Source organism: Propithecus coquereli, unplaced genomic scaffold, assembly GCF_000956105.1.
Source record: "Propithecus coquereli isolate 6110/MARCELLA unplaced genomic scaffold, Pcoq_1.0 Scaffold95, whole genome shotgun sequence".
Taxonomy (NCBI): domain Eukaryota; kingdom Metazoa; phylum Chordata; class Mammalia; order Primates; family Indriidae; genus Propithecus; species Propithecus coquereli.
This window is the reverse complement of record NW_012155840.1, coordinates 3,278,497-3,291,776: the sequence shown is the minus strand read 5'-3', so window position 1 is coordinate 3,291,776 and position 13,280 is coordinate 3,278,497. Positions and strand designations below refer to the sequence as shown.

The 13,280-nt window shown below is 34.5% G+C and overlaps 1 protein-coding gene across 1 annotated transcript in view; it reads right to left on the bottom strand.

Moving 5' to 3' along the window:
• Positions 1-13,280, bottom strand: part of CCDC171 (coiled-coil domain containing 171) — a 382,203-nt gene that overhangs the window by 58,718 nt on the left and 310,205 nt on the right. The window contains exon 25 of the mRNA XM_012665015.1: positions 4,157-4,309. Coding sequence (XP_012520469.1) covers positions 4,157-4,309 — 153 coding nt within the window. The remainder of the gene's footprint in view (positions 1-4,156; positions 4,310-13,280) is intronic.

Genomic DNA, 13,280 nt, shown 5'->3' with positions numbered 1-13,280 from the left:
GTGGCGTCAGCCTAGCTCACAGCAACCTCAAACTCCTGGGCTCAAGTGATCCTTCTGCCTCAGCCTCCTGAGTAGCTGGGATTACAGGCATGTGCTGCCATGCCCAGCTAATTTTTTTCTATATATTTTTAGTTGTCTGATTAATTTCTTTCTATTTTTTTAGGAGAGACGGGGTCTTGCTCCTGCTCAAGCTGGTTTCGAACTCCTGAGCTCAAACGATCCACCCGCCTCGGCCTCCCAGAGTGCTAGGATTACAGACGTGAGCCACCGTGCCCGGCCTAGTATGGACATTTTGACAATGCTGATTCTACCAATCCATGAGCATGATATGTTTCTCCATTTGTTTGTGTCATCTGCGATTTCTTTCCTCAATGTTTTGTAGTTCTCTTTGTAGAGATCTTTCACCTCCCTGGTTAAGTATATTCCTGGGCATTTTATTTTCTTTGCAGCTATTGTGAATGGTATTGAGTCTCTGACTGGATGATCAGCTTGACTTGTTACTGCTGTATAGAAATGCTACTGATTTATGTACATTGATTTTGTAATCTGAGACTTTGCTGATTTTATTTATCAATTCCAGGAGTCTTTTGGTGGAATCCTTAGAGTTTTCTAGACATAAGATCATATCATCGACAAAGAGAAATAGTTTGACCTCCTCTTTCCTGATTAGAAAATGTAGGAAAAACTCTTCTAGATGTCTGCCTAGGCAAAGAATTTATGACTAAGACCTCAAAGGTAATTACACCACCAACAAAAATAAATGAATAGGACTTGAGTAAATTAAAAAGCTTCTGCACAGCGAAGGAAATAATCAGGAAACAACCTACAGAATGGGAGAAAATATTCACAAACTGTACATCTGATAAAAAGCTAATGTCCAGAATCTACAAAGAACTCAAACAAATCAGCAAGACAAAAAAACAAACAATCTCATTAAAAAGTGGGCAAAAGATATGAACAGAATCTTTTCAAAGCAAGATAGACAAATGGCCAAGAAACGCATGAAAAATTCTCAATATCACTAATCATCAGAGAAATGCAAATTAAAACCACAACAAGATATCACCTTATCCCTGTTATAATGGCTTTTATTAAAAAATTCAAAAACAATAGATGATTGTGTGGATGTAGACAGAAAGGAACTCTAATACACTGTTGGTGGGACTGTAAATTAGTACAACCTCTATGGAACACAGTATGGAGATTTCTTAAAGAACTAAAAGTAGACCTACCATTTGATCCAGCAATCCTACTACGGGGTATCTACTCAAAGGAAAATAAGTCATTTTATCAAAGAGACACTTACACTCGAATGTTTATTACAGCACGATTCACAATTGCAAAGATGTGGAATCAACCCAAGTGCCCATCACTTCAGGAGTAGATTAACAAAATGTGGTATATGTATACTATGGAATAGTACTCAGCCATGAAGAAAGATGAATTAATGCATTTTGCAGCAACTTAGATGGAACTGGAGACCATTATCCTAAGTGAAGTATTTCAAGAATGGAAAAACAAATACCACATATACTTACTATTAAATTGGAACTAACTGAGTGGCACACATATGCATTGAGGGAAGTAAAAGTCATTGGAAATCAAGCAGGGGAGAGCGGGGAGAAGAAGAGGGGCAAAAACCTACCTAATGAGTAAAATGAACACTATGCAGGTGATGGGCACACTTCTAGCCCTGACTCAAGCATTACAAAAGCTATCCATGTAACAAAAACATTTGAACCCCCTCGAAATTAAAAAAAAGAAAATGCATATACAAATGTATTGAAAAATAAAAATTATTATGCAAATTTATTATTGTTTTTAAAATAGTGCTTCCCAACTAAGGGAAAAGACAGGAGAGCATACATCCTATAGAGACATGGAATTGGACAGCATTCTCCTAAAAGGATACATCAGAATTGCCTGGGGGAATTTTGCACATTATACTTATCCCATCTTAAGAATCACTGCCAGGGTACAATAGTTCTTACAAATGAGATGCTGAGCATACCCTATAGAGATGTTCAGAAGGGAAAAAAGGTTGAGAAGTAGAGTTTTGTTATGATAGTGCAGTATATTAAACACAGTTTCATTAAGATATAAGTAACATAATAATTGGTAATAATTTGTTGAACCCATGGAAGAAAAATCTCACTTTATCAAGTTTGGCCTTTCTTAAAATGAATAACTGTAACAAGTAACAAACAATAGTGCAACCCAACAAAGCTGACACAACCTAAACAGCATAGAATAAATTCCAAATACGCAAAATTTAAAAAAGTTTCCTCTTCATTTTAGTTTATTTTCATGGGGGTCAAATTTACTAACCTCTTTTTAAGGAGTCAGACTGGTGCAAGACCAGCTTGAGCACGAGGGAGACCCTGTCTCTACAAAAAAATAGAAAAACTAGCCAGGCATGGTGGTGTGCGCCTGTAGTCCCAGCTGCTTGGGAGGCTGAGGCAGGAGGAGGATCTGTGGAGCCTAACAGTTTGCAGTTGCAGTGAGCTATGATGATGCTACTGCACTCCAGTTGGGAGACAGAGCAAGACCCTGTGAGAAAGAAAGAGAGAGAGGGAGGGAGGAAGGAAGGAAGGAAGGAAAGAAGGAAGGAAGGAAAGAAGGAAGGAAGGAAGGAAGGAAAGAAGGAAGGAAGGAAGGAAGGAAAGAAGGAAGGAAGGAAAGAAGGAAGGAAGGAAGGAAGGAAAGAAGGAAGGAAGGAGGGAGGGAGAGAGAGAGAGGGAGAGAGGAAGGAAGGAAGGAAGGAAGGAGAGAAAGAGAAAAGAAAAGAAAAGAAAAGAAAAGAAAAGAAAAGAAAAGAAAAGAAAAGAAAAGAAAAGAAAAGAAAAGAAAGTAAGATAGAAGGAAGGAATCAACAAAATCATTTATTTTGAAAACTGAATTCCCAACTCAGGTCCCAAATAACTGGTGTTTTACATTTATTAGATAAATTACTAGTATTTTTCATTCAGTAAATATTTGTTGAGCACCTCTTGTAAACTAGACTTCTCTCATCACTGGAGCACCTTCACAGCAGTGAAACACTCAAAATTGCTTGTCATGAAACTTGTATTCTACTGAGAGTGGGGAACAAACAAACAATAAGCAAATAGATAAAATACACATGTCCGTTGATGATAAGTGATATAGTGAAAAAAATAAAACAAAGAAGGTAGAAGGTAGATAGGAAATATGGGGCAAAAGAGAAACAGAAACAGAGTTTTTGAGGAGGGTGGAGGGTAGGTGTGGTTGTAATTTTGAATACCCTGGTTACAAAGGCTTCATTGAAATGCTGAGCTAAGACCTGAAGGTGAAGAACCCAACCACAGCCATGCATCTATTTGCTCTAATGTAACTCCTTTTCTGTTGAATCTATCATTTCAAAAGGGTCAACAGCTGAATGGCAAAATGATACTGTTTTTCCTTACAAGTCACCCTGATCCACTATAATCAAACCAAAAAAAGAAAGAAGACATTCCAATTATTGGTAACCCTCTGAATCTCATTGTTGACACATAAAGGAATAAATATTTATTTATTCCTTTATGTCACAAGTATATTCATTTTTTAAAACTCCCCAAACACATCCTTCAAACGTACAAAAAAAATTTTTGTCTTAAGTGAGACTAAATTTCATCATGGGCTAAAATTTTAAAACATAAAATAACTGCTGAAACTGAATTTTAATCATATAGATGAATCACAACATGCATCTTTAGCTAGGCATGTATTATGGATAAGTCTACTTTTCTACAGAGAATAATCACATGTTCTAATTACCATTTTGGTTATACGCATAATTAATAATATTCTGTCTTAATGGGACACACTGAATCTTCAGACAGTTGCAAGCTTTAACTATGCATACTGCCAAATCCAACTGTCAGCTGCACTGCCAAACACAAAGGAATCTTGATGTAGTGTTTTAGCATTGATAACAATATGCATATCTTTATACATGATACAATGGAAAAATTAATTGCTTTCTTTCCTTCAAATTTTTCTCCACCCTAATAATTTTATGTCACTTGATTGATCATTTACCCTAAATTATATTTTATATATATATTGGCAAGTGATCTTATGAGCATTAAAAACATAAATGTAAATGTAACCCAAGAGCCAAAGAAGAAAAAAATATTGTTAGACAAGGACTTACTGATTGTAAACTTTCATTTTCACGTAAACAAGCTGTGTGAAGTTCTGATTTCAAGGTTGCGATGTGACTTCGATGAGATGTCATTTCTTTCTCTAATGTAGTGATTCCAGCGCTTGCAAGCTGGTAGACATCCAGGAAACTTTTAATCATAGCCTTAAGAAATAAAAATAATGTCACATACAATTCAAATAAAGCTGTCCCCAAAGGAGAATTTCCATAATTTGAAAGCTAAATCATTAAAATTTTAAAATAAACAACTTTTCATCTTTCTTTAAAATAATAAAGCTAAACCTCACATTTTATATTGAGAACAATGACTATTTTAAGAAAGTTTGGAACAAAATAATTAAGACTGCATTCTATTTATTTAAATAAGATGTACTTTGATCTACTGTGCTTAAAATTTAGAATGCAGTTTTTAAAGATGGCACACTTATTTTCTGTAATAAAGTTAAATTCAAGTTGTATTGACCTAAATTTCAATCTTAAGAGAGACAGAACAGATATACAAAAAAGATACTTCAAAATGAGCTGAGTTAGTAAAATTTCCAATGCACCTAAAAATCAAATGTTTCAAAACAAAAGGAGCTAAAATAATCTTGTGATTTTTTTAAGAGTAAATAATGTGATTTCTATTTTGTAAGACAATCATAACTTTGTTCATTTATATAACACAGGAATGCCCTCACATTACACTATATATAATAAAATAAATAATACAAGCAAGATAAAAACTCGTAAGTTGAAGACATATTGGCATAAAATGCCTTGTATCAAAGGATGAAGATACTTGGGAAAATATCATCTTAACACTTAATCTAATGAATAACTTATCTCCCCTAAATGTTATAATATTTTGGAAATTATATCACAGTTTAGTTATATTTTATAGACTTTTTATTCTAGAGTAATTTGTAGTGAATTTTAAGTCCAGGATATTATTATGTCTTTTTTTTAAGTCTTTCAAAATATAATAAAATAAAACAAAATATTTCAAAGACATTTTCAAAAATAATATATTATTTATAAGAAAAAAATGTTCTTACCATAGTCACAATGTAGTACAATGGTATTTAGTCTGGGAATTTGCAAATTACATTCAATTTAAAGGGTCTGAAAAGGGAAAGCTTTGAAAAACTAGATATTTGAGCAATTCTGAACACATGTGAAAAATAATTGAGTAAACAAAGAGTAAGAAACAGTGTACAAAATACCTGAGAAAGAGAAGTTCAGTTAGTTACTTGTAGGTAAGAGTAAGAAAATTCAGACCTTTTTGCCTAATAAATTTCTGTTTACCCTCAAAAACCCAGTTCAGATATCGGCTCTTTCAAGAACGTTCTTGTGAGCCCAAGAAAAGGCAATGCTAACTTCTACCCTAGCTCTCTGTGGGTTCTTTGTGCCTCTTTCTACTATTGCATTTATTGCTTTAGCAGAAATTGATTATTAACAGTTTACATGTTTATCTTCTTTACTAGACTGAGGAGCTTCTTAAGGCCAGATGCTGTGCCTATACATCTCTGTAGCTTCAGGGATGCTAGTGACCCACAGTGAGTACTTGTCTGAATGACTGCCTGAATTAATGACTGTTTTAAAGACTGACTGATTGAATGGATGAATGAATGAAAAATTGGAAAAGACAAAAGTAATTCATGTAACCAAAAGGTTTATACCCCCGTAATATTCTGAAATAAAATTTTTAAAAAATTGGAAAAAAACCTATAAATTGAAGCCATATATTGACATAAAACACCTTATCAAAGGTATATAAAAATACCTTATATCAAAGGTATATACAATACTTTAAAAATTAAAAATAAGGTATACAAAAATACCTTATTTCCAAAGATATTTAGGAAAATATAAGATTAACACTTATCTGGTGAATAAACTATTAACCATACTTTATTCAAGTTGAACAAAAAGCAGAAGCATAGCTATAGGCATAAAAGGATGGAGTATACAAATGTAAATTCTATTAACCAACACTAAATAAGCATGGTACGACCTTATGTCTGGGAACACCTACCTTACTTAGAGTTATTCCAAGGTAAGTTTATAGCTAATATTAAAACAATATATATCCCTGGGTCTCAAATGTATGTAAAAATCAGAAGCTGTTAAATCGGATCTGTTTATTCCTATGTCCAATCTCTCCTCATTCTTACAAATTCATTTATCTTCTCCATTGAGAAAATGGACCAGGAATCGTAAGTCTGGTGTTTTTCTGGTCTTCACTCTGCCACTTGGTTAGGTCTATGCTATTGGGGAATGCCACATAATCTCTCTGAGCCTCCATCTCAGAAAATGGGAAGAAGAGTCATTTTCTTATCTACTTCCAAAACTGTTGCAAGCCTCAAACAATTAAAATAGATAACATTTATTAAGTATTTACTGCCGTCCAGGATCAATGTAAGCACATTACATGCTTAATTGCATTTATCTTCAAAGTAACCATAAAGAGTACATACTATTTTTAACCTAGATTTTTAAAGTAAAACACAGGGGCTTGGAGAAATTAAATAATTTGTCCGGGATAACAATTGGTTATACAATGGTCAGGATTCAAATCTAAGTACTTCTAATGCAAAGCCATTCTTCTCTTAACCCTTCAACTATACTTCATCTAATATAAGAAAGCACTCTAAAAATGGTAAACTAATGGATTTCACTATAGTATTATTGTTCTATTTTTAAATTCTCCACTAAAATCTTAATGAGACAATCTGTGATGGGTGGTTTTTACATGTATGTTCTTGTTATAGAAGAACCTAAAATGTATCAAAAGCCTGAAAACAAGCATAAATGCTTATTGAATAAAAACAAAAAGAAAGTACCCTTCTATCAGTAATAGGCTCCAGGATTATTATTTCACTGTAAATTACAATAGAATTGGCCTTTAATATTTTAGGATTACAAAGTTCAACATTTTAAAAGTTATCCTATTTCCTAAATTTGGAAACCCATTTCATGAATTTTATCTTCATGGTATTCTAAAAGAAATAAATAATATAGATGATATTCCTTCAAAGCTCCTTTTAAAAAATAAAATACTTTTGAGAAGTAACATCAGAAATTTTATATAATGGACGGAATAAAAGTCATAATTATTTTGGCTCCTTCCTTGATCTAGTTTTAATAATTAAATTCTAATATTCAGTGGAGTATTAATAGAAATCACTTATTCTTTATAACACTAAAAAGAATATAACAATAATAATCCAATTTTTATTTAGGATTTAGAAATTTAAAATCTTTTAAAGCAGTATTTCATTTGATTGACGAAAGCAATTTTGTATAACAGTGTATATGATATTTTTTCAAGCAGCAATGTACAGTGATCAACACAGAAAGTATGTTTCATGTTACTAATATGTACAATATATACTATACTCTTCTAAAAATCTCTTTCAGAACTACAAAGTATGGAAGAGCATCACTGAAATGGCAAAGTTATTCAAAGAAGCCAGAAATTTTTTGAGGAATAAAAAATGTTAACCTCCAGTACTAAAATGTGATTCAAACTAGACAGCGGTTGCACACACCACCATGCCTGGCTAATTCTTGCATTTTATGTAGAGACAGGGTTTCACTATGTTGTCTAGGCTGGTCTTGAACTCCTGGCCTCAAGTGATACTCACTTCTCAGCTTCCTAAAGTGCTGCAATTACAGGTGTTAGCCACCACACCTGGCCAAAAGACACTCTTAGGTTAAGAAATTATAGATCTGAAATTTTTACATGTACATATATGAATTTTTATAGATTTACATCATTTTGAGAAAAAAAGTCCATAATTCTGGAAACATTTCCAAACAACTACTTCATCATAATGCTTTCTCTGTAAAACTTCTTCAATAGAGTGGTTAGTTTTTATTTTACTTTTTTTTTTACAAATGTCACTTTACCTTGAAGCGACAGAGTGCATGTTTAATATTTTCTAGGTAGAATGCTTCTGATAACCACTTGCCATCAAAGAAAAGTTCTATAGATTTGTAACCCTTCTTTTTGTGAAAGAAAATCACATAATTCATACTCAAGTTTAAAAGTGCTTTGAAGCACTTTGCCACAAGAAAAACGGTGAGCCTTATGTAGCAGATTTTAAAGGCTACCTCTTATCTCATTATAAACTATTATAAATATTGCTCTATGTAAAATAATTTAATCCATAAATTCACGTAACCATACAGGATACACACATATTTTTATGGTGGAATACAGAGAAAGTAAAAAAATGAGTGAGGATGCCACTCTGGATCCCTCCGCATTGCAAAATCTTTCCACTCTTCCTTTAACATACCTCACAGGACACATTAATGTATAAAAAATGGACCAAGTGAAGACACCAGTGGCAATCCATAGTAGAGAATAAAAATTTTATCTCTCACTTCATAAATAAGGTAGCATCTATTACCTAGCATACCCACTAGGATGTATTTATTGTCTCAAAAGTGGGTTAAAGCAGAAAAGAATTGCAGAACTTCTTTCTATATAGATTTTATGGCATTAAATATATTATATTTACTTTTGTTAATAGACTATTTTTAAAGCAGTTTTAGGTTCACAGAAAAGTTGAGCAGAAAGTACAGAGAGTTCCTATATACCCTCCATCCCTACACACAGAAAGCCTCCTCCACGTCAACATCCCCCAGCAGAGTGGTATATTTATTATAACTGAAGAACCTACGCTGACACATTATCGCCCAGAGTCCATGGTTTACATTGGGGCTCACTCTTGGTGTTGTCCATTCTGTGGGTTTGACGAATGTATCATGACACGTATTCACCATTGTAGCATCATACAAAACAGCCTCTCTACCCTAAAAATCCTCTGTGTTCTGCAGAGTCATCCCTCCCTCCCCTCTAACTCCTGGCAACCACTGATCTTCTTTTTCACTGTCTCCATAGTTTTTATATTTACTTTTTAATCTTTCTTTTATAATTTTTAAAATCATGTCTTGTAAAAATTTCTATTTTTTGTTTTTATATTATAGAGCTTAATTTAACAATGTTGCATGTATATAAGTTATTAAGGAATAAATATATGTATATTGGGGATGCCAGCCCAAAAATAAGAGTGTGCAATTGAAAACCTGTGGAGAACACGCCTCTGCAGCATCAGGTAAATAACTGAAGAAGTGCACTGGAAGCAGCTGAACTAGTTGGCTCTTTCCCTACTAGAGCTGAGCAGGGCAGCAGCAGCTGTTTGTCCCCAGAGACCAAAACCCATGAGTGAGGACACTAAAGTCGGAAAAGCAGAGTAGGGGCCAGGCATGTGGCTCATGCCTATAAATCCTAGCACTTTGGGAGGCTGAGGTTGGAGGATCACTTGAGGGCAGGGGTTTTCAAGACCAGCCTGAGCACCAGCGAGACCCCATTTCTACGAAAAATAGAAAAGTTAGTCAGGCGTGGTGGCACGCGCCTGTAGTCCCAGACGCTTAGGAAGCTGAGGCAGGAGGATCACTTGAGCCTAGGAGCTTGAGGTTGCAGTGAGCTATGATGACACCACTGCACTCTAGCCTGGGTGACAGAGTGAGACCTTGTCTCAAAAAAAAAAAAAAAAAAAAAAAAAGGCAGAGTAGAGCTTAAGGAAGCTTCCATATCCAAGAGACAATCTATGACCCACTGCCTAACAACATGTATGTCCCACTTCTTTCCCGTACACCCCCAGATGTAAGTTCCAATAATCAAAATCTTCATCTACATTCAAGAACAAAAGCGGCACCCTACTCTAGGATACCAAAATCTGTATTGCAGCACAACAAATTACTACAAACTTAGTAACTTAAAACAAATTTATCATTTCCTAGTTTCTGTGGGTCAGGAGTCCAGCGTGGGTTAGCTGGGTCCTCTGCTTGGGATCCCACGATGCTGAAATCAAGGTATCACCCGGAGCTGCGATCTTGTCCGAGATTAAGAGTCCCCTTGCAAGCCCATACAAATTGGCCGAATTCATTTCCTTGCAGTTATAGAACAGAAGTCTCTATTTCTTGCTGGCTACCAGCCAGGGTCACTCTCAGCTCCTAAAGGGTGCCCTCAGTTCCTTGACAACTGGCCCCTTCCTCATTCAACATGGTTGTGTGCTTTCCTACAGGCCAGAAGAAGAACATCTCTCAGACATTTTGCCTTCTTGAAAGGGCTAAATTGCTTAGTTCATGCCCATCCAGGATAATCTCCTTTAGATTAGTAACTTAATCACAGAAGTGATATCCATTATATTTACTGGTATCACTCACCCTCAAGGGGAGAGGATTGATTTTATAGTGGATGTACACCACAGGGGAAGACTTGAGGGCCATCTTAGAATTCTGATTACCACAACCTAAACCATACACCTTATACAAAATTAACTCAAAGTTGATCATAGATTTAAATGTAAAACGTAATGCTATGAAATTTAGAAGAAAATACATGAAAAAAATCTGTGGGATCTACGGTTTGGTGAAAAGTTCTTGGACATGATACTGAAAGCACTACTGATAAAAGGAAAAAATCAACAAATTTCACTTAAAAATTAAAAACTTTTGTTCTGTGAAAAATCCTGTTACAAAGACTAAAGACAAGCTATAGACAGGGGAAAAATATTTACAAATCACATATCTGATAAAGAACTTGTTTCTAGAATATATAAACAACTCTCAAAACTCAATAGTAAAAGACAATCCAATTAGAAAACGAGCAAAAGACACTAAGATACATTTTACCCTCAAAAAGAGAATATACAAATGGCAAATTTCCCCAAACAGAATATATAATATGAATAGCAAATAAGCACATAAAGAGATTTTCAAAATCACTAGCCCTTAGGGAAGTGCAAACTTAAAACCACAGTGAGCTATCATTACACCTATCATAATGGATAAGAGAAAAAATTGTGGTGACATTAAATGCTGGTGAAGAAGTAAAGAAACAAGATCTCTCATACATTGCTGGTGAGAGTAAAAATAGTACACTCTGGAAAACAGTTTGTGGTTTCTTAAAAAATTAAACATACACTTACATATAACCCAGCAATAACATTCCTGAGCATTTATGCTCAGGAGAGAAATGAAAATTTATGCCCACACAAAAACTGTGCACAAATCTTCATAGCAGCTTTACATGTAACAGCCAAACCCAGAAACAACCAAAATATCCTACAATAGATGAATGGCTACACAAACTATGGTAAGTCCATACCATGAATATAAGTCACCAATACAAAGAAATAAACTATTGATACCTGTAAAAACTTGGATGGATCTCAAGGGCATTACACTGACAGGAAAAAAAAGCCAATCTCAAAGGGTCATATTCTGTATGATTGCATTTATGTAACATTCTTGAAATGACACAATCATAGAGATGAAAAATATTTAATGGTTGTCAGGAGTTAGGGACGATGGCAGCGGGGAGGGTGTATGTTTACAAAGGGTATATGTCTAATAAAGTGCTTAGCTGAGGAAGATCTTTGTGGTAATACAGTAGCTCTGTATCTTGATTATGTGGTAGCTACACAAATACACATATGTGATAAAATGTCATAGAACCACACACACACACACACACACACATTATACTGATGTCAAGTTTTTGGTTTTGATATTGTCCTAAAGTTATATAAAATGTAACATGGGGGAAAACCGGATGGAGCTTACACAGGAAGCTCTCTGTACTATTTTTGTAACTTCCTGTGAATCTGTATTTCAAAAAAAAGGTTAAAAAAGTATATATATGGTATTCTAACATTTAACTAAAAAAGAGAAGATAGACAAGTTTATAGACATGTTTATGCATATTTTAGAAACAAACAAGAAGAAAATAAAACATTTTTTAAAAATTTTAAATGGTACCTATTTAGCTGGGAAAGGCCTAAATTAGACTAACTAGTCTTCTGCACAGAACTCCCGAAGACTCGTTTATGTATATATTGGAATAAAACAATCTACCATTTTATTCAACACACTCAACATGAGAGGATATCAGACACCTGCCTGTATTTGGTCAGCTCACTGACTGTCACAGCAACACCAGCTATCCTGGGACCCTACAAGCCTGTAGCCTCAAGGGAGTTGAGGTCATATGAGGGGAACATGCACTCAGTTCAACTCTCCACTCAAAGTCAGACCCTCATCTGACCCAAAGTAGGTGGAGGAGCAAGGTGAACCCATATTCTACCAACAGAAACCACCAAATGAGTTAGAATATATGGGCGTCAAAAAGCTAAGGTTTTAGCAAATTTTGATCAAAGGTGTTCTAGCTTCTTCTGTAGTTCCTATTTTCCAGGGCTTGCCTGGACTCCAGTTCTAACAATAGTTACTATTTACCACATACCACATTATGAGCTTTCCATATTTTTTCTAATTCTGACAATAATCCTGTAAGACCCATGTTATCTTTACTTTACAGAATAAGAAACTAAGGTTCAGTGATGCTAAATACATTGTCTAATGTCACCTGGCTAATAAAGAGTGAAATGGGGATTCAAATCCATGTCCATCCAATTCCAAAGCCCATGCTCATTCAATGTGTTGCCAGTTTTCTTGTTAGGTTTGAACTGCTTAGTGTTTGTTTGTTTCTCGGTGAAATCAGAGATTTAATCTAGGCTTTCCACGTTTCATAAAGTTGCACAGCTAGTCTACCACAACACTCATATAACATCAATTGAATTCATGTTCTCTCCTTTATTGACTGAAAAAAGATATAAAGTAAACCCATCTTGAACTTTGCTATAAAACCAGTATTTTGAAAGATCTCAAACTCATTACTATTATATCGCACTGATGCTGAGCTACCAATTTTTGTTCATGTAATGGAAATAAGTATTTCAAATAAAAAAACTTTCAGCTGATATTTTCTTGGGAACCTCATTTATTCTGTAGAAGGTGTTCAATAAACATTTATAACAAATTAATGAATCTCTATTCTATCCAAACATGCCATATAATTTCTACACTTCCACCAAAACATCTTTTGATTCTAAAATTTTTTTTTCAATATTCTTAAATTTTATTTATGTCCAATTCAAATTTCACTTCCATTATTTTTTTTTGTGAACCTTTTTTTTTTATTTCAGCATATTATGGGGGTACAGATGTTTAGGTCACGTATGTTGCCCTTGGTCCCCCCCCCCCGCAAGTCCGTGTTTCA